This window comes from Scyliorhinus torazame, chromosome 9 (assembly GCF_047496885.1).
Source record: "Scyliorhinus torazame isolate Kashiwa2021f chromosome 9, sScyTor2.1, whole genome shotgun sequence".
NCBI classification, from domain to species: Eukaryota; Metazoa; Chordata; class Chondrichthyes; order Carcharhiniformes; family Scyliorhinidae; genus Scyliorhinus; species Scyliorhinus torazame.
In genome coordinates, this window is record NC_092715.1 from 202,517,282 (window position 1) to 202,544,449 (window position 27,168).

Here is a 27,168-nt window from a genome sequence, read left to right on the forward strand (position 1 = left end):
TCACAAGTAGGCTTCAATGAAGTTACTGTGAAAAGCCCCTAGTCACCACATTCCGGCGCCTGTTCGGGGAGGCTGGTATGGGAAGTGAACAGTGTTGCTGGCCTGCTTTGGTCTGCTTTCAAAGCCAGCGATTTAGCTGTGTGCTAAACCAGCCCCTTCAAGTGAGATGTTAAGATAATCCACCATCTGTCTGTTCAGATGCATACAATTTAATCTTGATGTTCTGATCAACATTCCTTCAATAGGAAAGTGCCTATTCCTTTATCTCATTACTGTTTGCTGGCCCTTCCTATTTTTTGCTGGTAAAGCATTAGCTGTTCAACTTCAGAGGAAATTTTTTTTAAAAAATCATTCTTGGAATACAGCATCATTGACAAGACTGGCATTTATTACCCATTCTTAATTGCTCTCAGAAATGTAGTGAGCTACATTTTTGAATAGTTCTATGGTGAAGGAAATTCCAGGATTTTGACTCTGACAGTAAATGAACAACGATCGATATCTAAGTCAAGGTAGTGTGTAATTGGAAAGGGAACATGTGGATGTTGGAGTTCCCATGCTCCTGCTGCCCTTATCTTTGTAGTTGATTGAGGTCGCAAATTTGGAGGGTACTGCATTGTCGATATTGCATAATGATATCCTGAGTATGTAAATACAAGTTCTTTCTTGTTACGATAAACATGTAAACTGGAATATTGTGTGCAATTCTGGACATTATACTTCGGAAAAAGGCAGCACGGTGGCGCAGTGGGTTAGCCCCTGTGCCTCACGGCGCCGAGGTCCCAGGTTCGATCCCGGCTCTGGGTCACTGTCCGTGTGGAGTTTGCACATTCTCCCCGTGTTTGCTTGGGTTTCGCCCCCACAACCCAAAGATGTGCAGGGTAGGTGGATTGGCCACGCTAAATTGCCCCTTAATTGGGAAAAATTAATTGGGTAATCTAAATTTATTTTTAAAAACAATTTTTTTAAAAAAAGATTATACTTCAGGAAGAATGTGAAAATTTCAGAAAGGGTGAAGAAAAGATTCACAAGAAGCACAGAGGCAACTGTTATGTGGCCAAACACATCTGCCATTGTACACAGCAGCCTCTCTCAAACAGCAAACATGTTCCTTTCCAGTGTATCCTTATTCCACTGATCGAGGTGACATTCCTTCTGATTATTTTAAACGGAGGATTTTCTCCATAACTAAGAACATACAAAAAATTCCACATTACAAGGCCACATATTCATGCAATTTCATTAGCAGGTTGGCACATTATGAAGAAAATAAGTATTTTTCCCATTTTTCAGAAGGAATGTCCCCACTCATTCACCGTAGTTAATCAACGACACAGTTCAGTTAATGGGTTATCCAGTTGCTTCAATTCAAAATGCTTTGGATGAACTTTGATATTTCTTCCTAAAATGTCATTTACTACAGATTTGAAACAGAAAGATATAATTTTCCATCTTTTGCATTAGAAGTTAAACTACTCCAGGAGACATAAATCAGTGTTATCCAATTCTTTAGCCACCAGCCACACATAATTAATCAGGATGCCAGATGTGGCTAATTGTATTTTGAATCAGTAAATAAAAATCAAGTACTAAGCACTGTCCTTGTGCCTGTGCTCATTCACATGGACATGCATGTGGACTTTAGCCATTTTACATTTGTCAGTGAGATAGTAAGTCAAAAAGGTAAATGACATATTTATATTGTTGTGGGGATGGGGGGGATGAAGCAGTGAGGCTGGATAGGGGGCCAGCGATAGGTGGAGATTGGCAAAGATGCCATGGACAGAAAGATAAAGGGAATGTAAATGGGGGTGATCAAGGCTAAGAAAAGTGCTGATACATAGATACATAGAAGGTAGGAGCAGGAGGAGGCCTTTTGGCCCTTCAAGCCTGCTCCACCATTCATCACGATCATGGCTGATCATCCAACTTAATAGCCTAATCCTGCTTTCTCCCCATAGTCTTTAATCCCATTCTCCCCAAGTGCATTATCCAGCCGCCTCTTGAATATATTCAAAGTTTTAGCATTAACTACTTCCTGTGGAAATTAATTCCACAGGCTCACCACTCTTTGTGTGAAGAAATATCTCCTTATCTCTGTCCGAAATAGTTTACCCTGAATCCTCAGACTGTGACCTCTGGTCCTGGACACACCCATCATTGGTAACATCTTCCCTGCATCTACCCTGTCTAGTCCTGTTAGAATTGTATAAGTCTTTATGAGATCCCCCCTCATTCTTCTGAACTCCAGCGAGAACAATCCCAATCTTGTCAATCTCTCCTCATAAGACAGTCCCGCCATCCCTGGAATCAGTCTGGTAAACCTTTGCTGCACTCCATCGAGAGCAAGAACATCCTTCCTCAGAGAAGGAGACCAAAACTGCACACAATACTCCAAGTGTGGCCTCACCAAGGCCCTGTACAATTGCAGCAATACATCCCTGCTTCCATACTCGAAACCTCTCGCAATGAAGGCCAATGTACCATTAGCCTTCTTTACCGCCTGCTGCCCCTGCATGCTTACCTTCAGCAAATGGTGCACAAGGACACCCAGGTCCCGCTGCACACTCCCCTCTCCCAATTTACAACCATTCAGGTAGTAATCTGCCTTCCTGTTTTTGCTTCCAAAATGAATAACCTCACACTTATCCAAATTATACTGCATCTGCCATTGGTTTGCCCACTCGCCAAACCTTTTTTTAAAAATATTTTTTTTAAATTAAAGTTTTGCAAAGTTTTTCATAATAAATAGTAATAATCCTAACACAGCAAAATAGAGTGAACATTAACATAGTGCAAAAAGAGAATATACAATAGCAATTGACTAGACGTGACCCCACGCGCCTCAGTCTTCCCACACCCTCCCAACGGAGCATTCACGCCCACTCCCCTACGGGTCGCTGCTGCTGCTGACGTTTACATTTTCCCTGAGAAGCCATCGGACGGTATTATGCCCCCGCTCAACAGCAGCAGCTCTGTACAGTTGCCCCCCCCCTCCCCCCCCTCTCGGTCTATCTCTCCCTCTGATGCTTTGGCTACTCTCCCCTGTTTCTTGGCTACCTGGCTATTCTGCTTGTTTGTTGGCCACAAACAGGTCCCGGAACAATCGGGTGAATGGCTCCCATGTTCTGTGGAAGCCGCTGTCTGACCCTCGGATGGCAAATTTGATTTTCTCCATTTGGAGAGATTCCGAGAGGTCGGACAGCCAGTCTGCAGCTTTGGGTGGTGCTGCTGACCGCCAACCGAACAGGATTCTACGTCACGCGATCAGGGAGGCAAAGGCAAGGGCGTCCACCCTCCTCCCCAGGAATAGATCTGGCTGGTCTGAAACCCCGAAGACCGCCACTTTCGGGCATGGTTCCACCCTCATCCCCACCACTTTGGACATTGCCTCGAAGAAGGCAGTCCAGTACTCCACAAGTCTGGGGCAGGACTGTGGCCGGGCCTCCTTGGCACCGCTCACATCTGTCCTCCACCTCCGGGAAGAACCTACTCATACGGGTTCTTGTTAAGTGGGCTCTATGCACCACTTTTAGTTGCGTCAGGCTGAGCCTTGCGCACGTGGAGGTGGAGTTGACCCTATGCAGTGCTTCGCTCCAGAGTCCCCACCCTATTTCGATCCTCAGGTCCTCCTCCCACTTCATTCTTGTTGCGTCCAATACAGTGTCGGTCCCTTCTACCAGTCGGTCATACATGTCACTACAGTTTCCTTTATCTAGAAGACCATAAGACATAGGAGTGGAAGTAAGGCCATTCGGCCCATCGAGTCCACTCCACCATTCAATCATGGCTGATTTCAACTCCATTTACCTGCTCTCTCTCCATAGCCCTTAATTCCTTGAGAAATCAAGAATTTATCAACTTCTGTCTTAAAGATACTCAACGTCCCGGCCTCCACCGCCCTCTGTGGCAATGAATTCCACAGACCCACCACTCTCTGGCTGAAGAAATTTCTCCTCATCTCTCTTCTAATGTGACTCCCTTTTATTCTAAGGCTGTGCCCCCGGGTCCTAGTCTCCCCTGCTAATGGAAACAACTTCCCTACATCCACCCTATCTAAGCCATTCATTATCTTGTAAGTTTCTATTAGATCTCCCCTCAACCTCCTAAACTCCAATGAATATAATCCCAGGATCCTCAGACGTTCATCGTATGTTAAGCCTACCATTCCTGGGATCATCCGTGTGAATCTCCGCTGGACCCGCTCCAGTGCCAGTATGTCCTTCCTGAGGTGTGGAGCCCAAAATTGCTCACAGTATTCTAAATGGGGCCTAACTAATGCTTTATAAAGCTTCAGATGTACATCCCTGCTTTTATATTCCAAGCCTCTTGAGATGAATGACAACATTGCATTTGCTTTCTTAATTACGGACTCAACCTGCAGGTTTACCTTTAGAGAATCCTGGACTAGGACTCCCAAGTCTCTTTGCACTTCAGCATTATGAATTTTGTCACCGTTTAGAAAATAGTCCATGCCTCTATTCTTTTTTCCAAAGTGCAAGACCTCGCACTTGCCCATGTTGAATTTCATCAGCCATTTCTTGGACCACTCTCCTAAACTGTCTAAATCTTTCTGCAGCCTCCCCACCTCCTCAATACTACCTGCCCCTCCACCTATCTTTGTATCATCGGCAAACTTAGCCAGAATGCCCACAGTCCCATCATCTAGATCGTTAATATATAAAGAGAACAGCTGTGGCCCCAACACTGAACCCTGCGGGACACCACTCGTCACCGGTTGCCATTCCGAAAAAGAACCTTTTATCCCAACTCTCTGCCTTCTGCCTGACAGCCAATCGTCAATCCATGTTAGTACCTTGCCTCGAATACCATGGGCCCTTATTTTACTCAGCAGTCTCCCGTGAGGCACCTTATCAAAGGCCTTTTGGAAGTCAAGATAGATAACATCCATTGGCTCTCCTTGGTCTAACCTATTTGTTATCTCTTCAAAAGAACTCTAACAGGTTTGTCAGGCACGACCTCCCCTTACTAAATCCATGCTGACTTATCCTAATCCGACCCTGCACTTCCAAGAATTTAGAAATCTCATCCTTAACAATGGATTCTAGAATCTTGCCAACAACCGAGGTTAGGCTAATTGGCCTATAATTTTCCATCTTTTTCCTTGTTCCCTTCTTGAACAGGGGGGTTACAACAGCGATTTTCCAATCCTCTGGGATTTTCCCTGACTCCAGTGACTTTTGAAAGATCATAACTAACGCCTCCACTATTTCTTCAGCTGTCTCCTTTAGAACTCTAGAATGTAGCCCATCTTGTATGCTTGCGTCCAGTAACTCTTCCAGTAATGTCTGTCGTGGTGATTGTGGGTATGCCCCTGTCTCCTTTCGTAGGAAGTTTTTTAGTTGCAGGTATCTTAGCTCGTTCTCCCTGGCTAGCTGGAATTTCTCTGTCTGTTCGCCCAGTGTTGCGATCCTACTGTCCGTGTATAGGTCCCTGACTGTCAGTGTCCTTCGGTCCTGTCCCCACCTTTTGAAGGTGGCGTCAGTCAGCGTTGGCGTGAACCTATGGTTGTTGCAGATGGGAGCTTTACCCAACATTCTGGTCAGGCCAAATTTTTGCCGTAGTTGGTTCCAGGACTGGAGGGTGGCTATTACCACCGGGCTGCTGGAGTGTTTTTTGGGTGGGGATGGGGATGGGAGCGCCACCGTGGCGAGGGCCCGGAGGGAGGTCCCCATGCAGGAGGCCTCTTCCGTGCGCACCCACTCGGCTTCTGGCTCCTTGATGCATCCCCTTATTCGCTCGGCCGTCGCCGCCCAGTGGTAGAATTGTAGGTTTGGGAGGGCTAGCCCCCCCCCTGGATTTTGTTTTCTGTAAGACCTTCTTTGGGATCCTAGCATTCTTCCCCTCCCACATACGAACGCCATGATTAGTTTGTCTAGTGCTTTGAAAAAGGCCTTGGGGATGTAGATCAGGATGGATCTGAATAGGAAGAGGTACCTGGGCAGCACGTTCATTTTGATCGTCTGGACTCTCCCCGCAAGGGAGAGTGGGAGTGTGTTCCATCTTTACAGGTCCTTTTTTACTTCCTCTGTCAGACTGGTGAGGTTCCATTTGTGGATCCCTTTCCAGTCATGGGCTATTTGGATCACCAGGTGGCGGAATTTGAGTCGGGCTTGTTTAAACGGCAGTCCCGTTAGTGCTGCCCCACCTACTTGTGGGTGTACCGGGAAGATCTCGCTTTTGCTCATGTTGAGTTTGTAGCCCGAGAAGGCGCAAAACTCTTTCAGGAGCGTGATGATTCCGTCCATGCTGCTCTGTGGATCCGAAATGTAGAGGAGCAGGTCATCTGCAAGAGTGAGACTCTGTGCTCTCTGTCTCCCCTTCGGATCCCCCTCCAGCTTTTTGCTGCTCTGAGCGCGATTGATAGTGATTCAATCACTAGAGTGAACAGCAGCGGGGACAGTGGGCACCCTTGTCTGGTGCCCCTGTGCAGCTGGAAGTATCGGGAGTTGGTGTTGTTGGTCCGTACGCTCGCCATGGGAGCGTTGTATAGGAGTTTTACCCAGGAGGTGAACCCTGTTCCAAGCCCGAACCGCTCCAGTACCTCTATGAGGTATTTCCATTCAACTCTGTCGAAGGCCTTTTCTGCATCTAGGGAGACGATCACCTCTGGTGTTCTCTCTCCGGAGGGGGTCATTATCACGTTCAGCAGGCGTCTGATGTTCGAATTAAGCTGTCTACCTTTGACAAAGCCCGTCTGGTCTTCTGCGACCACCTCAGGTACACAGTCTTCTAGCCTTTTGGCTAGAATCTTGGCCAGTATTTTGGCGTCTGCATTCAGCAGTGAGATGGGTCTGTATGACCCACATTCTGTTGGGTCTTTGTCTTTCTTAGGTATCAGCGAGATTGAGGCCTGTGCTAGCGTGGGCGGCAGTGTGCCCCTCACTAGCGAGTCTGTGAACATCTCCCGCAGGTGTGGAGCCAGTGCTGTCGCAAATTGTTTGTAGAAGTCCGCCGGGAACCCATTGGGTCCCGGCGCCTTCCCCGCCTGCATGGAGCTAATGCTGTCCATGATCTCTCCCACTGCTAGTGGTGCTTCCAAGCCCCGTTTTTTGCCCTCCCCCACGACTGGAATGTCCAGTCCATCAAGGAACCGTTTCATCCCAGACTCCCCCATTGGGGGCTCTGGGTGTACAGCCCTTGGTAGAAGGCTTAGAAGGTTTTGTTGAACTTTTCTGGTTCTGTTTCTAGCATGCCTCTGGTATCCCTGATTTGTGCAATTTCTCTGGTGGCTGCCTGCTTTCTCAGCTGGTGTGCCAACAGGCGGCTGGCTTTGTCTCCGTGTTCGTATAGGGTCCCATGTGCTTGGCTGAGTTGAAGCACTGCTTTCCTGGTGGAGAGCAGGTCAAAATTCCTTTGTTGCTCTTTCCTCTCCGCCAGGAGCTCTACGGTCGGGGCCTCAGAGTATTTACGGTCTACCTCCGGTATGGAGTCGACCAGCTGCTGCCTGGCCACCCTTTCCTCCCTATCTCTTTGCGCTTTGAAAGCGATGATTTCCCCTCTTAGTACGGCCTTTAGTGCTTCCCAGAACGGGGAGGTTGAGACCCCCCCGTTCTGGTTGTTCTGTGTACTCTGCAATGGCCCGTGATAACCTTTCGTTGAAGGCCTTGTCCGCTAGTAGGGCGACGTCCAACCTCCATGTGGGCGTTGGGCCCTGCCCATCTCCTGCCTCACATCCATGTAGTGTGGAGCGTGATCTGATATCACAATTGCGGAGTATTCCCACCTTGTCTATCCCCGGAAGCACCGTTTTCCCTACCACAAAGAAGTCAATTCTGGTGTATACGTTGTGTACTGGGGAGAAGAAGGAGAATTCCTTCTCCCTCAGGTGGGCGAACCTCCAGGTGTCCACCGCTCCCATCTGCTCCATAAAGTGACTGAGTTTCCTTGCCATGCTTGAGGTTTTCCCCATCTTGAGGTTTGATCTGTCTGTCTTTGGGTCCTGTACACAGTTGAAGTCCCGTCCACCCCCCCCCCCCCATGATTAGTCGATGCGTCGCTATGTCAGGGATTTCTGCCATGGTCTTCTTGATGAAGCTTGTGTCGTCCCAGTTGGGTGCGTACACGTTAACTAGTACTACCGGTGCCCCATCCAGGACCCCGCCGACCATGATATACCGTCCCCCTGGGTCCGTAACCGTCTTTGTTGCCCTAAACATCGTCCTCTTGCCGATCAATATTGCCACCCCCTGGCCCTTGTTCCATAGCAGGAATGGTAGGTTTGTCCCACCCAGCCCGTTCTTACCCGCAGTCGATCCTGCTCTCTCAGGTGTGTCTCTCGGAGGGAGACTATGTCGGCCCTCATATTTCTTAGGAGGATGAGGACTCTGGACCTCTTCACTGGGCCGTTGAGTCCCCTTACGTTCCAGGTGACTATCCTGGTGGGGGGCTTCTGGCCCCTCGCTCCTGTGGGATTAACCATACTTACCTGGTGGACGCACCCCTGCCCTCCGGGGTTTCCCTTTGTTAGGGGGCCGTCCAGGATGGCCGCTGTCACTGCTCTCTCCATGCGGTCGGGTCCCTGCGCTCCAGGGTTTCCCTTTGTCCCGGGGGCACCCGACATGGCCGCCCACTGTGCGTCCGCCATGCGGGGTAGTCCCCTGCACTCTGGGGTCTCCCTTCGCCGAGAGACTGTGCTGGGTGGGTGCTTGCAGCGATTCCTTGTTTCGAGCCCTTGGTTGTGGCACTTTGTAGCCCGATTCCTTTTCTAGCCCTGTTTGTCCCTCCTTCCCTGTGTCGCCCCTCCCCGGTCTCTCCTTCCCTGTGTTCCCCCCCCCCCTCCCGGTCTCTCCCCTTTTCCCCCTCTCCCTTGTACCCCTCCTTTGTCCCTCTTTCCCCTGTTCCTGTCCCGGTTTGCTCTCCCGTCTCTGTTGAGTGGTCCCCCCCCCCACCTCCAGCCTGGCGCCTTCCCCCCTGTTGGGGGCGCGCTGCGGCCCTGCTTTGTTGCATGCCCCCGACGCTAGCTTTCCCGCTAGTATGGTGGCCCCCCTCTCGGGAGTTACTGTCTCGCTTTTCCCCTGCCCGGCCTCTACGGTTTTCTGCCTGCTCTTCCCCCATCCTACCCTGCACTCCTCTTGCTTGCTCTCCCTTCTCCGCTACTCTCGTTCCCTCGTGCTGGGGCCTGGCCTCCCACCTGAAGCGGTCCCTCGGGCAGTGGTCTGTTCTTAGCTCAGGGTGCGCTCGCCGTGGCGGGGGCTGGAGGTCCTGGCGTTGCCTCACCCCTCCCCTCCCCCCCGTCGGAGTGTTGTTGCCCCCTGCCAGGGGCCCCTCATTTCTACCTTCGCTGGTGGTTTTCCAGCCCGTGTTCCTCGACAAACTTGTTTGCTTCAGCAGGGGCTGTAAAGAAGTATTCTCTTTCTTGGTATGTGACCCAAAGTTTCGCTGGGTACAGCATACCAAAATGCACGTCACTCTTGTGAAGAGCTGCTTTCGCTCTATTAAACTCGGCCTGTCTCCTGGCTAGGTCTGCCCCAATGTCCTCGTAAATTCTAATGGCATGTCATTCCCATTTGCAGGTTCTGTTTTTCATGGCCCAGCACAGGATTGTTTCCCTGTCTTGGTACCGGTGCAGTTTAGCTATAACTGCTCTCGGGTGTTCCCCTGCTTTGGGCTTCGGGCGCAGCGACCGGTGTGCTCTGTCCATTTCTGGTGGGCTGGGAAAGGTTTTCTTCCCCATTAAGTTGCCCAGCATCTCGGCCACGTATGCCGTGGGGTTTCTACCCTCGATCCCCTCTGGTAAGCCCACTATCCTGACATTTTGCCTCCTCGAGCAGTTTTCCTGGTCGTCTAGTCTGCCCTTCAGGCTCCCCTGTGTTGTGCCCAGTCTCGCCACCTCCCTCTCCAGGGCCATGATCCAGTCGCTCACGTCAGTTGCTGCTTTCTCCAGCTCCTTGATGGTCGCCTCTTGGGCTTCCAGTTTCTTCCCTTGGGCGTCCAATTTCTCCTCTGCTCTGCCCAGGGCCTGCTGCACCTCCGCCAGGGCCTTGGCCATTGCTGCCTGCACTGCGGCCTCTATATCTGCCCTAGCCTCTGCCTTGTTTACCTGCTGATGTTCCCTCAGTGCATCGGCAAAGGCTGCCTTCCAGTTCCAGCTCCCCTCTGGCCCCGGGGGACACTGCACCTGTCTGCCCAGCTCTTTTTGATGCGGCGATACTTCCGTTCTGCCGCTTTGCTCGCTGATTGGCTCGCCTGAACTGGCTCGTCCATTGCCCCGTCTGCCTTTGGTGCCCCTTCTCCCTCTGCTTTGCACCCTTCTGGCATTTCCCCCCGCCCCTTTTTTTCCCCCGATCCCCCCCTCTTATTTATTTATTTATTTTCTCCCCCCCCCCTTCCCTTTTTCTTCTCCCCTCCCTTCTCTCCTTTGCCACTTTATTTTCCTCCTCTTTTATAAAATTTTTCTCAGGTGAACTTGTTTTGGGTGAGAACAAGAAAAGTGCAAAAATAGTTTTGTTTTTGTTTTTTAAGTTTTAAAAGTTTTCTTTTCAGAGTTTTGTTTTTGCAAAAGTTCTTTTTTCCTTCCTTTTCCCTCACTCACCCAGGGAGAGAGAGAGAGAGAGAGAGAGGCTTCTGGTCCGGAGTCCCTCTTTGTTCCTGCCTCATGGTGTTCGCTGCCGGGGGGGGGGGGGGGGGGAGGGTCGGTCGGACGGTCCCCGTTTTGTTCCCCGCTGCTCGGTCCGGGCCGCCGCTCGTCGCACCCTGCTGGGGGGGGGGGGGGGGGGGCCGGATCGCTCCTCTCCCGAGGGCCCAGTTCCCCTGCTCCTGATTTCGCGGGAAACTTTTGAAAAAATTTAATTTTAAAAAAAAAAATCCGGAGGCCCCCTGAACAGCTGGGGTCCTAGCACCGATCCCTGTGGTACCCTACGAGTTACTGCCTGCCAATTTGAAAAGGACCCATGAATCCCTACTCCTCTCTGCCAACCAGTTTTCTATCCACCGAAATACACCCAATCCCATGCGCTTTAATTTTGCACAATAATCGCTTATGCGGGACTCTGTCAAACACCTCCTGAAAGTCCAAATATACCACATCGACGGGCTCCCCCTTGTCGACTGTACTGGTTACCTCTTCAAAGAATTCCAACAGATTTGTCAAGCATGATTTTCCCTTCATAAATCCATGCTGACTGACTGATCCTGCCACTGCTTTCTAAATGTTCCACTATAAAGTCCTTCATAGTGGATTCAAGCATTTTCCCCACTACTGATGTTAGGCTTACTGGTCTATAATTCCCTGCTTTCTCCCTACCTCCCTTTTTGAATATCGGAGTGAAGTAATCTGCAGGTACAGTTCCAGAGTCTATAGAATCCCAGAAGGTGACCACCAACGCACCAACTTTTTCCAGAGCCACCTCCTTAAGCACTCTGGGATGCAGATTCTCAGGCCCTGGGGATTTATCCGCCTTCAATCCAGTTTTCGCAGCACCATTTCTCTACTAATGTTGATCTCCTTCAGTTCTTCCCTCTCACTATACCTTTCATTCTACAACATTTCTGGGATCTGAATTGTGTCCTCATTTGTGAAGACAGAACCAAAGTATGTATCCAATTGCTCAGCCATTTCTTTGTCCCTTATCATGCATTCCCCTGATCCTGTCTGTAGTGGGCCTACATTTCTCTTTACCAGTCTCTTTCTCTTCACATATCTGTAGAAACTCTTAATGTCAGTCTTTATGTTCCCTGCAAGCTTCCTTTCATACTGTACTTTCCCCTTCTTAACCAATCCCTTTGTCCTTTGCTGAATTCTAAACTGCTCCCAATCCTCAGACCTATTATTTTTCTTGGCCAATCTGTATTCTTCGTCCTTGTATCGGATACTATTTCTAATTTCCTTTGTAAGCCATCTTTGCTTTTGTGCCAGACAGGAATGAACAGTTGCTGTAGTTCCTCCATTCGTTCCTTGAATGTTTGCCATTGTCTATCCACTGTCATCCCTTTAAGTAACTCTCCCCAATCTATCAAGGCCAACTCACGCCTCATATCCTCATAGTTCCCTTTATTAAGATTCAGCACCCTAGTCTCCGAATCAATTACTTCACTCTCCATCTTGATAAAAAATTCTATCATGTTATGGTTGCTCATCCCCAAGGGATCTCGTACAGCCAGATTGGCAATGATTCCCTTCTCATTACACAGTACCCAGTCTAAGATGGCCTGCTCTCTAGTTGGTTCCTCCACATATTGGTCAAGAAAACCATCCCGGAGACACTCTAGGAATTCCTCCTCTACGGCATTGTGGCTAATTTGATTTGCCCAATCTATGTGAAGATTAAAATCACCCATGATCACCGATATTCCCTTATTACATGCATATCTAATTTCTTGTTTAATGCCTTTCCCAACCTCACCAGTGCAGTTTGGGGGTCTATGTATGACACTCACTAATGTTTTTTGTCCCTTGGTATTTCTCAACTCTACCCACACAGATTCCACATTGTCAGAGCTAATATCCTTTCTCACTATTGTGTTAATTTCCTCTTTAACCAGCAGTGCCACGCCACCACCTTTTCCTTTATGCCTGTATTTCCTAAATGCTGAAAACCCTGGGACATTCAGTTCCCATCCCTGTTCACCCTGCAGCCATGTCTCCGTAATCCCAATTATATCATACCCATTTATATCTATCTGCGCGATTAGTTCATCCACTTTATTGCAAATGCTCCGTGCATTGAGGCACAGAGCCTTTAAGTTTGTCTTTTTCACAATGCTTGTCTTGCTCCCAATATTTTTCTCTACTGCCCTGTTTGAATTTTGCCCTTGGTTTCTCCACCTATCACTTTTCTTATTCACTTTCCTACCTTTTGCTTTTGACCTGGCTCCCTCGTTCTCTGACTCCTTGCGTAGTTCCCATCCCCCTGGCATATTAGTTTAAACCCTCCCCAACTGCTCTAGCAAATAGCCCCCCTAGGACATCAGTTCCAGTCCTGCCCAGGTGTAACCCGTCCAGTTTGCACAGGTCCCACCTCCTCCAGAACTGGTCCCAATGCCCCAGGAATCTGAAACCCTCCCCCTGACAACATCTCTTCAGCCACGTATTCATCCTATGAATCCTGTCATTTCTACTCTGACTAGCACATGGCACCGGTAGTAATTCTGAGATCACTACCTTCAAGGTCCGATTTCTTAACTTCCTTCCTAGCTCCCTGTATTCTGCTTTTAGGACCTCATCCCTTTTTTCACCTATGGCAGTTGTACCGATGTGTACCACGACCACTGGCTGTTCACCTTCCCCCTCCAGAATGTCCTGTACCCGCTCCGAGACATCCTTGACCCTAGCACCAGGGAGGCAACATACCATCCTGGAGTCTCGTTTGTGGCCACAGAAATGCCTGTCTATTCCCCTTACAATTGAATCCCCTATAACTATTACACTGTCACACTTATTACTCCTCCCCTCAGCAGCAGAACCAACCGTGGTGCCACGAGTTTGGCTGCTGCTGTTTTCCCCTGAGAGGCCATTCCCCTCAACAGTATCCAAAATGGTATATCTGTTCTGCAGGGGAATGGCCACAGGAGATTCCTGCACCACCTGGCTCGCTCTCTTGCTCTGTCTGGTGGTCACCCTTGCCCTTCCTTCCTGCGGAGTCTGAGCCTGTGGTGTGACCACCTCTCTATACGTGCTATCCACGATGCTCTCTGACTCGCGGATGCTCCACAGTGTCTCCAGCCGCTGCTCCAGCTCTGAAACTCGAGCCTCCAGGAGCTGTATCTGGAGACACTTCCTGCACACATGCTGACCCTGGGGACTGGAACATGGAGCAAGAGGAGCAGACCATGCCTTGGAGCTGTCCTGCCATGATTTATTCCTTTAAATTAAACTTTAGAAAGATGTTTTTGTGTCAGATTAAATCCAATCCCCGTATACTATTTAATTAGATTTTTTTTTTAAAAACTGAGTATTTATCCCTCTAGATCTGACAACAAATTAAAAATAGTTATTTAATTGAAATTAAAATAGTTATTTAAATTAACTTAAAAATAGTAATTTAAAATCAATCCAAAATAGTTATTTAAGTCAAATTAAACAATTAAAAAATAGTAATTCAGATCAACTTCAAAATAGTAATTTAAGTCAAATCAAAACTAGTATTTATAGTTGCACATTAAGAGATTAGAATGTGTTAATGGCAGAACAAAGGTAAGAAGTGTGTCAAAGAACAACTAGGAACAGAGATCGGATGGTCCACGTGGGGTGGGAGGACAACAATAGCAAGGGAAAAACAGATCTATGGAAGAAATGAAAATAAATTGATAGAAATATAAATGTGGGGGGAAGGTGGAGGAGTGAGTTCACAGTCTGAAGTTGTTGAACTCAAAGTTCGAGTCCAGAAGTCTGTAACTTGCCTAATCGGAAGATGAAGTCAAGGTAGCTGTGGGAGATGTGCTGTTCCTCCAGTTTGCGCTGGTCTTCACTGGAACATTGCAGCAGGCCAAAGACGGACATGTGGACATAAGAGTAGGACGGTGAATTGAAATGGCAAACGACAAGAAGGTCTGAGTCCTGCTTGCAGATGGGCCGGAGGTGTTTTGCAAAGCCGTCACCCAGTCTGCATTTAGTCTCTCCAATGTAGAGTAGACTGCATTGGGAGCAGCAAATGCAATAGACTAGATTGAAGGAGGTGCACGTGAAGTGCTGCTTCACTTGAAAAGGGTGTTTAGGCCCTTGGGAGATGAGCAGGGAGGAGGTAACGGGGCAGGTGTTACGCCTTCTGCGATTGCATGGGAAGGTGCGTGGAAGAGGGCGAGGTGTTGGGATGATGGAGGAGTGGACCAGGGTATCTCGGAGGGAACGATCCCTGCACAATGCTGACGGGGGAGTGAGGGGAAGATATGTTTGGTAGTAGAATCATACTGGAATTGACAAAACTTTCGGAGGATGAGTCTTTGAATGCGGAGGCTGATGGGGTGAAAAGTGAGGACAAGGGGGACCTTATCCTGGTTCTGGGAGGGAGGGGAAGGGTGAGAGTAGAGGTGCAGGGGATGGGTCAGACACGGTTGAGAGTCTTGTTGACCACAATGGGTAGGAAACCATGATTAAGGACGAATGAAGACATGTCAGCAGCACCATTTTGGAAAGTGGCATCATCGGAACAGATGCAACGGAGGCGAAGGAACTGAGAGAATGGAGAGTGTCCTTACAGGATGTGGGTCATGAAGAGCTGTCATCAAGGTAGCTGTGGGAGTCGGTGGGCTTGTAATGGATACTAGTGGACAGTCTATCCCCATTCATTGAGATAGAAAAGTCAAGGAAGGGAAGTGTTGGAGATGGACCATAGAGGGGTGGAAATTGGAAGCAAAATTAATCCAGGTCTAGACAGGTAAAGTGTGCAATTGTTTTTTGATCATTGATTATGAATGATGGTATATGTTTCAGTAAATGTACACAAAGTACATTTTCGTGCCTGTATGTATAAGATGTTTTCCAAAATTAGTGTATGTGGCTAAGGTGGCATCATCGTAGGTACACCATTGGCTAGTCCGTTATTTCTAGTAGACAATGCTGGCAAAAGAGATTTAATGGAATTGTTTGCAACGGAGAAAAGGAGTTCTCATTGATGGCCTGACCAATGTTTATCCCTTGGCCGGCATCATTAAAACACATTCTTTGGTCATTTCTTCATTGTTGTTTATGGGAGCTTGCGGTGTAAATTGGCTGTCTTTTTTTTTAATGTTACAACACTGACCACACTTCAAAAAAGTACCTAATTAACTGGGAAGCACTTTATGACACCCCAAAGATGAGATAGGCATTACTGTAAATAAATGCAACATTGTATTTTTTTTTCCAAACTGGACATTTTAATAACCCATGAAGAAATAAAACACCACCTGATGTAATCCCAAATCATATAGAATTTGTGGTTGGGGCATTTGAAGATTGGAATCTTGTGCATCCCTTATTAGCCAGTACAATAGAAGTATCCGTTAGGTGCAAATACCTTATTTTCAGGTACTTGCTCAATTACAATCATTATTGTGTATTTTTAATGGCACACAATACAGTGTGAGCATGTCTGCTCTGCTTACATGTCCCTGCACATATTTTACTATACATGCCCCACCCGAAGTTCCTGTTGTTGGTGTCTTCAAGGCTGTCCTCTAGTCAGTCAGCTTGGTTTTTATTGTCTCACAAGGAGTGGACATCACTGGCAAGGCCAGCAATTGTTGCCCACTCCCATTGCCCTCGGAACGGAATTGTTTGCTAGGCCATTTCAGACTCCAAACCCAAATAACATATGTAGGCTAGACCAGACCAGCTAAAGTTGGCAGATTTCCGCCATGTAAAGTTTGCATGCAAAGTATTTTCATAAAGGGGGGTTATTTAGAGTTGTCTGTTGGAAGTTTTTCTTTTGTTGATACATGTCCTAGTTTGGTTTTGCTTTGTAAATTCTCAATATAAAATGTTAAAATCTTCAATAAAAATCTATATTTTTTAAAATGGCAGATTTTATTTCCTACAGGGATATTAATGAACCAGATGGTTGTTTTTTTTTACAACAATCAATGATTGTCACCATTGAGACTAGCTTTATATTCCATGGTTTTTTTTATTAATTGAATTTAAATTCGAGTCATGGTGGGATTTGAGCCCATTATTTTGGGTTGCTGGATTACTACCCCAGTAATATTACCACTACATCACTGTCTCCCTATGAAATTATGCGAGGGATACTGACAGGGGACTTTTTTTGAGCCTTAAGAATTATTGTAATGATGAGGCCAGAGGAAGAATATGCTTATTTCACAACCTTCTGACACTACGTAGTCTGGCCCAGCTTTTTGTTTAGTTGGGACACAATGAAAGACTTAGGCCCCTTTATGAAATAAATGCATTTTAAATATGCATCTATCACCCCCTAGTGGCAACGGGACACATTGACAATGACCAAAAGTGCCAACAGTATAAATGCAGCTTTGGAAATTTTCATGCCACCTGCATTCACAACATTTCAAGGCCAGTAAACAGCAATTATTTTCCCCCTCTTGTGTGATGCAGGGTGTCAGCGGCCCAGTGGAATTTCCTAGCATGTTCTGCACACCCTCTCGGCACTGGCGCACCCCTGGCAAAAGCTTGCACTGTAACCATTCTGGAGGGGGAGGGTGAACAGCCAGCTGTCGTGGTGCATATAGGCACCAACGATATAGGTAAAAAACGGGATGAGGTCCTACAAGCTGAATTTAGGGAGTTAGGAGTTAAACTAAAAAGTAGGACCTCAAAGGTAGTAATCTCAGGATTGCTACCAGTGCCACGTGATAGTCAGAGTAGGAATGACAGGATAGCTAGGATGAATACGTGGCTTGAGAGATGGTGCAAGAGGGAGGGTTTCAAATTCCTGGGACATTGGGACCGATTCTGGGGGAGGTGGGACCTGTACAAATCGGACGGTCTGCATCTGGGTGGGACCGGAACCAATGTTCTCGGGGGGGTGTTTGCTAGTGCAGTTGGGGAGGGTTTAAACTAATGTGCCAGGGGGATGGGAACCGATGTAGGAAGTCAGTGGGGACAGAAACAAAAGGCAGGAAGGGAGAGTGTGTAAAGCATGACCAGAGAAAGCAGGGCAGAGAGCAAGGAAGGTCTACATTAAACTGCATTTATTTCAATGCAAGGGGCCTGACGGGCAAAGCGGATGAACTCAGGGCATGGACGGGCACATGGGACTGGGATATTATAGCTATGACTGAAACATGGCTAAGGGAGGGGCAGGACTGGCAGCTCAATGTTCCGGGGTACAGATGTTATAGAAAGGATAGAACAGGAGGTAAGAGAGGAGGGGGAGTGGCGTTTTTGATTAGGGAGAACATCATGGCAGTACTTAGAGGGGATATATCCGAGGGTTCGCCCACTGAGTCTATATGGATGGAACTGAAAAATAAGAAGGGAGAGATCACCTTGGTAGGACTGTACTACAGGCCCCCAAATAGTCAGCGGGAAATTGAGGAGCAAATATGTAAGGAGATTACAGATAGCTGCAAGAATAATAGGGTGGTAGTAGTAGGGGACTTTAACTTTCCCAACATTGACTGGGACAGCCATAGCATTAGGGGCTTGGATGGAGGGAAATTTGTTGAGTGTATTCAGGAGGAATTTCTCATTCAGTATGTGGATGGACCGACTAGAGAGGGGGCAAAACCTGACCTCGTCTTGGGAAATAAGGAAGGGCAAGTGACAGAAGTGCTAGTGAGGGATCACTTTGGGACAAGTGACCATAATTCCATTAGTTTTAAGATAGCTATGGAGAATGATAGGTCTGGCCCAAGAGTTAAAATTCTTAATTGGGGCAAGGCCAATTTTGATGGTATCAGACAGGAACTTGCAGAGGTAGATTGGGGGAGACTATTGGCAGGCAAAGGGACGGCTGGTAAATGGGAGGCTTTTAAAAATGTGTTAACCAGGGTGCAGGGTAAGCACATTCCCTTTAGAGTGAAGGGCAAGGCTGGTAGAAGTAGGGAACCCTGGATGACTCGAGATATTGAGACTCTGGTCAAAAAGAAGAAAGAGACATATGACGTACATAAGCAACTGGGATCAAGTAGATCCCTTGAAGAGTATAGAGATTGTCGAAATAGAGTTAAGAGGGAAATCAGGAGGGCAAAAAGGGGACATGAAATTGCTTTGGCAAATAATGCAAGGGAGAATCCAAAGAGATTCTACAGATACATAAAGGGGAAAAGAGTAACTCGGGACAGAGTCGGGCCTCTTAAGGATCAACAAGGACATCTATGTGCAGAGCCACAAGAGTTGGGTGAGATCCTGAATGAATATTTCTCATCGGTATTCACGGTGGAGAAAGGCATGGATGTTAGGAAACTAAGGGAAATAAATAGTGATGGCTTGAGAAGTGTGCATATTACAGAGGAGGAGGTGCTGGAAGTCTTAAAGCGCATCAAGGTAGATAAATCCCCGGGACCTGATGAAATGTATCCCAGGATGTTGTGGGAGGCTAGGGAGGAAATTGCGGGTCCCCTAACCGAGATATTTGAATCATCGGCAGCCACAGGTGAGGTGCCTGAAGATTGGAGAGTGGCGAATGTTGTGCCCTTGTTTAAGAAGGGCAGCAGGGAAAAGCCTGGGAACTACAGACCGGTGAGCCTAACGTCTGTAGTAGGTAAGTTGCTAGAAGGTATTCTGAGAGACAGGATCTACAAGCATTTAGAGAGGCAAGGACTGATTCGGGGCAGTCAGCATGGCTTTGTGCGTGGAAAATCATGTCTCACAAATTTGATTGAGTTTTTTGAGGGAGTGACCAAGAAGGTAGATGAGGGCAGTGCAGTAGACGTTGTCTACATGGACTTTAGCAAAGCCTTTGACAAGGTACCGCATGGTAGGTTGTTGCAGAAGGTTAAAGCTCACGGGATCCAGGGTGAGGTTGCCAATTGGATTCAAAATTGGCTGGACGACAGAAGGCAGAGGGTGGTTGTAGAGGGTTGTTTTTCAAACTGGAGGCCTGTGACCAGTGGTGTGCCTCAGGGATCGGTGCTGGGTCCACTGTTATTTGTGATTTATATTAATGATTTGGATGAGAATTTAGGAGGCATGGTTAGTAAGTTTGCAGATGACACCAAGATTGGTGGCACAGTGGATAGTGAAGAAGGTTATCTAGGATTGCAACGGGATCTTGATCAATTAGGCCAGTGGGCCGACGAATGGCAGATGGAGTTTAATTTAGATAAATGTGAGGTGATGCATTTTGGCAGATCAAATCAGGCCAGGACCTACTCAGTTAATGGTATGGCGTTGGGGAGAGTTATAGAACAAAGAGATCTAGGAGTACAGGTTCATAGCTCCTTGAAGGTGGAGTCGCAGGTGGACAGGGTGGTGAAGGCGGCATTCGGCATGCTTGGTTTCATTGGTCAGAACATTGAATACAGGAGTTGGGACGTCTTGTTGAAGTTGTACAAGACATTGGTACGGCCACACTTGGAATACTGTGTGCAGTTCTGGTCACCCTATTATAGAAAGGATATTATTAAACTAGAAAGAGTGCAGAAAAGATTTACTAGGATGTTGCCGGGACTTGATGGTTTGAGTTATAAGGAGAGGCTGGATAGACTGGGACTTTTTTCCCTGGAGCGTAGGAGGCTTAGGGGTGATCTTATAGAGGTCTATAAAATAATGAGGGGCATAGATAAGGTAGATAGTCAACATCTTTTCCCAAAGGTAGGGGAGTCTAAAACTAGAGGGCATAGGTTTAAGGTGAGAGGGGAGAGATTCAGAAGGGCCCAGAGGGGCAATTTCTTCACTCAGAGGGTAGTGAGTGTCTGGAATGGGCTGCCAGAGGTAGTAGTAGAGGCGGGTACAATTGTGTCTTTCAAAAAGCATTTAGATAGTTACATGGGTAAGATGGGTATAGAGGGTTATGGGCCAAGTGCGGGCAACTGGGACTAGCTTAATGGTAAAAACTGGGCGGCATGGACTGGTTGGGCCAAAGGGCCTGTTTCCATGCTGTAAACTTCTATGATTCTATGATTCTATGACCAGGGCACAAAATCAAAAGAGCTGCGTTCCTCAACACCAGATGGGAAGGCCTAGTTCCATAAGTCTCACTGGGGAAGGGAATAACTTTCACCCATGCTATTTGGGTTAGTCCCAGGATTCCCGCCGACCCTCTGGTCGTGCACCAGCTTCTCTTCGGAGTGGGGGGATAGTGTGGGTTTCCTTCGGAGAAAGTTCGCTGAATGGAAGTCTGAATGTTTGGGAACAGCAGTGGCCTGCTTGATCTGCAGTGTTACATTTGGCCTGTAGGTTTAACCCCTGCCCAGCTGCTCCATTTTAAAATCCACTGAAAATGGCAGGGTATTGTTGGGAAGCAGAAGTCACAGCAACCAATTGGGAGAAATCCCTGTCCAGGACGTCATTCAGGGCTATTGTGGGAATGTGTGCTGTGGCTGCTACCATCCAGCAGGGGGAGCCACACTTAACTGCAGCAGAAAATAGATCTTGAATAACTGAAACAGCAAAGTTTTGCAATTAAAGCTTTACAATAAAGAAAAAGTAAGACTCCTGTGCAGATTCTTCATCAGAATTAGAAGATAAGCTTAAACTCTTCAACTAAAGAGCAGCGGTTCAAGATATAAGATAAAATCAGAGGGGCTGAGTATGATCCCTGGAATGAAGATAAGCGGCTGTGAATGATCCCTGGAATGAAGAGCTTGTCATAGGAGGGGTGGTTGAGGACTCTGGGTCTGCACTCGTTAGAGTTTAGAAGAATGAGGAGAGAGATCTTCTTGAAACTTACAGGATACTGAGAAGCCGAGATAGAGTGGACTTGGTGAGGAGGTTTCCACTAGTAGTAAAAACTAGAACTCAAGGGCCCAGCCTCAGACTGAAGGGACGATCCTTTAAAACGGAAATGAGGAGGAATTTCTTCCAAAGGGTGGTGAATCTGTGGAACTCAAGGCCAAATCACTGAGTGTCTTTAAGACAGAGATAGAAAGGTTCTTGATTAACAAGGGTATCAGGGGTTATGGGAAGAAGGCAGGAGAATGGGGGTGAGAAACATATCAGCCATGATTGAATGGTGGAGCAGACTCGATGGGCCGAATGGCCTAATTCTGCTCCTGTGTCGTACAGTCTTATGGGATTGCCCCTCCCCTCCCCCCCTCTCCGTCTCTCCCCCCCCTCCCCGTCTCTCTCCTCCCCCCCCCCCCCCCCCCCGTCTCCACCCCCCCCTCTGCAGCATTTTTCCAGCAGCGGAAGCAGCTCAGCCTTGGCCACCAGCAGGAACAAGAGGCCTCAGAAGGTAGTGAATCTTTGGAATTCTCTACCCCAGAAGGCTGTGGAAACTCAATCATTAAACAAGTTTAAGACAGAAGATAAATTTCCATTTACTAATGACATGCCAAAGATGTGCAGATTAGGTGGATTGGCCATGCTAAATTGCCCCTTAGCGTCCAAAAGGTTAGGTGGGGTTACTGGGTTACGAGGATAGGATGGAGGCATAGGTGTAGGCTTAAGTAGGGTGCTCTTTCAGTGGGTAAGTGCAGACTCGATGGGGCAAATGGCTTCCTGCACTGTAAATTCTATGATTTCATGAAGGGATATGGGGATCTTAGGGAAAATGGCAAAAGAGGTAGTTGATCAGCCATGATCTATTTGAATGGCGGAGGGGGCTCAATGGTCCGAAGATATTGTCCTCCCACGGATCCACAATCTAACAGGTCCATTTTGGTGTTTTTTTTTGTTTCAGCTGTGATGTGAAGCATTGGGATTCTGATGACCCTGTCCCTCGTACAGAACTGTTGAAAGGAGTTGCCGGAATAGATGGTCTGTACTGTTTATTGACTGAGAAAATAGACAAGGAACTTCTAGATGCTGCAGGTATAAACTATTCAACCTCTGTAATGATGTGCTTTGTGATTGTTAAATTTAAAATCTGAAGTATGTAATGATATCTTTTATTTGCAGAAAGCTCATTGAGTATTTTGCTATGACCCCCATACAGACCAATACGTTTTTAAAATAAATTTGAACTTCCAATGAATAGCTGAACGGATAGCATAACAAGAATTCATGTTGTAAAACTTTTACTGTAATAAACAAACTAAAAGCAATTTGGATTAAACACTATTTTGGTAGCCAACTTATATTTAAAAAGCGCAGAACAGAACTTTCCCCTTTTACTTTCAACACGACGGACAAATCCCACTTAACAATTATACTTTACATTATCTCAATAAGTAGCCATTCAGTTCTCCTTGAATCAGTCATGTGAGTCTCAGCTCCTGAGGGTTTACTCCTGTTTCTTTCTCAATCTGGTAACCCCAGAATTGTCCTTCACAGTGAGGGTTATCTTTCAGATCCTCTCTCTAGCTCAAGCTCTGTGAATCTTCCAGCATTATTTTACATCCTCACAAATATGTTTTTATCAATACGAGCGTAAACGCTCACCCACATTCCTACATAACAGAGGCTGAGTCTAGCTGTTCTCTCTCTCCCTTGGATCCCGGCAGAATAATTTGTCTGTGAACTTTCAGGGATATCTTTTGAAATGCCTGCAATCCAATCTTACCAATGGCTTTCTTTTTGTTTAAAAGTGTATTTTGTTCCAAACATGTGTAAAAACGTTAACATATACCCCAATACACTCCACAACTCAAGTCTACGGTTTGTACAGTTTTTTCCCATTTTAACCCCTACACTTTCCCCATCCCTTTCCTTCCCCATCTTCCCGACGAACATTGCCTCACACCACAGACCCCTGCCCATTCCCCCCCCCCCCCCCCCCCAACTCCTCCACCCATTTGCTCTTGATCCTCACCACTTGAGCCACCGGATGTGTGGGCTTAAGTAGGGTGCTCTTTCCAAGGTATGGTGCGGAATCGATGGGCTGAATGGCCTCCTTCTGCACTGTAAACTCTATGCTTCTGTGATTCTATGATAGAATTCTCTCCGACGTCTCCACATTCACTCCCAATAGCAGGTTCGGGAATGACAACCCCCACTTTCTCCCCCTGTAGCAGGGCCCTCTTTACCCTCGGCACCTCCCCCGCCCATATCAACTCTGAAAACATTGTCTCCAATTTCCTGAAGAAAGCCTTTGGGAGAAAATTCAGGAAGGTTTGGAAAATTAACAGGAACCTTGGCAGCACATTCATTTTTACAACCTGCACCCTCCCTGCCAGTGTTAGGTGTAATGTATCCCATCTCTTAAAATCCCCCCTCATCTCCTCCACCAAAGTTGCCCATTCCCTCGTCACTGATTCCCAAGTACCTGAATCTTTCCCTAGCTACCTTAAATGGTAACATCCCCAAGTTGGCCCCCGCCCCATCGCATTCACCGTAAACACCTCGTTCTTCCTGACATTTAACTTATACCCAGAGACGGTTCCAAACATCTTCAATATTCCCATGATCCTCCCCATACTGTCCAAAACGAACAACAACAGGCCGTCGGCATACAGCGACACCCGATGCTCCCTCTCACAATCCCCTGCCACTCCACGGACTCCCTAAGGCCCATCACCAAGAGCTCAATCGCCAGCGCGAACAGCAACGGCGACAGTGGACACCTGTCTCATACCTCTCTGTGGCCCAAATCTCCGTGAACTTGTCTCATTTGTACATAAACTTGCCACCGGAGCTACATATAACAGACACACCCAGGCCACAAACTTAGGGCCAAACCCAAATTTACCCAAGATCTCAAATAGATACCTCCACTCCACCTGATCAAAAGCCTTCTCTGCATCCATAGAGACAATGACCTCCGGCACTCGCCCCACTACGGAGTCATAACCATATCGCCTCATTGAACATCCCCAACAAATGCGGTTGAAACTCTGTTGGAAAGCCGTTGGGCCCTGGAGCCTTACCCGACAATCCCTCTAACGCTGTCAATCGCCTCCCTCAGCCCCACCGGCTCCTCCAATGCCTGCCTCCTCTCTTCCTCAAACCTTGGAAACTCTAATCCATCCAGGAATCATCCCATAATTCCTTACTCTCCACCCGGCTCTGCCCTGTACAACTTCTCGTTGTACCAACTGGACACCTCATTTATCCTCCTGTCTCTGACAGTACCTCCCCCTTCTCTAGTCGCACCTTTTTTCCCTGGAAGCAGACTGCCTCCTTAGCATGCCTTCTCACCACATTTATATTGCACCCCCCTCGCTCTCCGTTGCTGCCCTACCACCCCTCCCATCGTCAACCTATCGAACGGCCCCTGCAACCTCTTCCTTTCTACCAACTCTTTAGCTCCCAGCAAACCCCTCGCAAATCCCGCATCGTCCCAATTTGGAGCATATACATTGACTAGCATCATCGGCAACCCCTCCAGCACCCCACTCACTATCACATATCTCTTTAGCACCCCCCCCCCCCCGGGTCCCACACTTCCTTGGCCCCCACAAACCCAGTTCTTTTGTTCAACAAAATGACAACCCACCCCCCCCCCCGCCCCTCCCCCACCCCAGCGACTTTGAGTCTTCCCACCCAACCCTTCCTCAACCTAACCTGGTCCTTCACTTGGAGGCGAGTCCCTTGTAAAAAGATCACCTCCGCCTTCAAACTCCTCGGGTGCGCAAAAACTCGGGACCTCTTTTTTTTTTTTTTTTAAATTTTTTTTTATTCGCCTCCTTTTTCACATTTTCTCCCACATTTACATCCATCAACAATAAACAACAGTCAGCAAGATATGTCACTCCCCATCGTAACAACGATCCCATCTACCCACCGACCCCCAAACCTCAGCCCGCATGTTTACAAAAACAAATGACAAAAAGGAATCAGGGATTACCCGTAGTCACCCTTAATCTTACACAGCCCCGCCCCCCCCTCCAAGTCTCCAGCTCCTTCCGTCCACTGCCTCTTGTAAAACTCCTCCTCCCAACCTCAGTTCCTTCCCCCCAACTTTCCCCCCCCAGGCTAGACCACTCGGACCCTGTTCTGCCAGGCTCCGATGGCCGCAGCCCCTCCCCCACCTCACTCCCGTTCACTGGCCAGCCTAAACCGGCCAGCGTGGAGGCCCCCGCCCGGGTCCCTTTCCCACTTGCCCGGCCCTAGGAAAGCCCAAAGATCCCCTTTTAGCACACAAACCCCTCATATCCACCTACACCCCAAAGAGCCTTCATTTCGAGAGAAAGTTCCGTCCCTTCCCTTGTCCAAATTGCCTCCTTTCGCCTCTACACCCGCACGCAGTGATACAAAAAAGAAGAAAATACAGTCATGAGGTTACATCGGCACATGGCCATTCCTCAATTTGTCAGTTCTGCCATAGTCCTTCTGCTTTCACAAACTCCTCCGCTGCTTCCGCCGTTCCAAAATAAAAGTCCCTGAGCTTGTACGTCACCCTCAGCTTCGCTGGATATACAATGCCACACCGCACCTTGCTAATGTACAGTGCCCTCTTCACCAGGTTGAAGGCAGCTCGCCTCCTTGCCAGCTCCACCGTAAAGTCCTGGTATACACGTATACCAGCTCCAGCCCACTGCACCACCCGCTTCTGCTTGGCCCAGCTCAGGACCTTCTCCTTCACACTGTACCTACAGAAGCACAGAGTCACTGCCCTTGGCGGCTCACTCGCCTTTGGTACAGGCCTCCACGACCGATGAGCCCGATCCAGTTCATATCGGCAGGGATCCTCCCCTAATAGTTTTGCCAGCATCGCGGCAAAATACTCAGTCAGCTTCGGTCCTTCAACTCCTTCGGGCAGCCCCACAATCCTCAAATTCTGTCGCCTGGATCTGTTTTCCAGGTCTTCCATTTTTCCTCCCAGATCCTTGTTAGTGCCCATCACCTTCCGCATCTCCTTCCCCATCGAGGCAAGTTGATCACTGTGCTGCAAGAACATCTCCTCCACTTCCTTCAGCGCCTCCCCTTGCTCTCGCACCTCCGCCACTGCACTCGCCACCTCCGTCCTCACCGGGGAAACCGCCTCCTCCACCAGCACACTCAAAACCTCCCTCCTCGCCGTCTCCATACATTTCGCAATCTGCGCCAACTGCTTTTCGAATTCCGCCACCATCACCTTAGTTATTTCTTCAGCCGTAAGCAATGCGGCCTCCCCTGGTGCTCCAGCCTCCATTTTTCTTGGTGACCCCGCGGTGACCTTTCCACTCCTCGACGGCCCTTCACCTGTTTTTTTAATGGCCGTTTTTTTGCTCACCCTCGACATTTTTCTTTTTTTTTCTGTGTCTTCACTGTGTCTCCTCCGTGCCTTCTCCCTGCTTCTGGCGCCTCCGTGGACCCTGGGACCGGGCTTAAAGCCCCGTAAATGCTGTTCCCGAACGGGAGCCCTCCATTGTGCAGCCGCCTCCCGCCCGCCGTCACCGGAAGTCCAACTCGGGACTTCTTAACCGTCCATTTAACCCCTGAACGTTCCATGTTGCAATTCTTACCGGAGGCTTGCTCCTCTACTTCCCTCTGCCGTCCTCCATCGTCCCTCTCTGGCTCTACCTCATCCAAAACCACCTCAATCAGGCCCATCCAAAATAGTTCCCCTCTCCATCCATGATTGCGCTCAGTCTCCAACTCTGCCAAATCGCAATCCCCCTCCCCCTTTCCGACCCCGACACCACTCACGGCCTTCTCTCCACCTCACCTCCATTCACCAGCATTACCTGCCAGCGTGGCAGCTCCCGCTCAAAGCCCCCTCCCCTGCACAACCTCCCCCCCCCCCCCAATTCCTTCTTGGCTTGTGCAAGCGGCCCCACCAC

General features: G+C 48.2%; 1 protein-coding gene across 5 annotated transcripts in view; it reads left to right on the plus strand.

Annotated features, from left to right (window-relative positions):
• LOC140429688 (glyoxylate reductase/hydroxypyruvate reductase-like) overlaps positions 1-27,168 on the plus strand; it is a 152,399-nt gene that overhangs the window by 72,881 nt on the left and 52,350 nt on the right. For all 5 annotated transcript variants that reach the window (XM_072516991.1, XM_072516993.1, XM_072516990.1 and 2 more), the window contains one exon: positions 22,206-22,336. In XM_072516991.1, the coding sequence (XP_072373092.1) occupies positions 22,206-22,336 (131 nt within the window). The remainder of the gene's footprint in view (positions 1-22,205; positions 22,337-27,168) is intronic.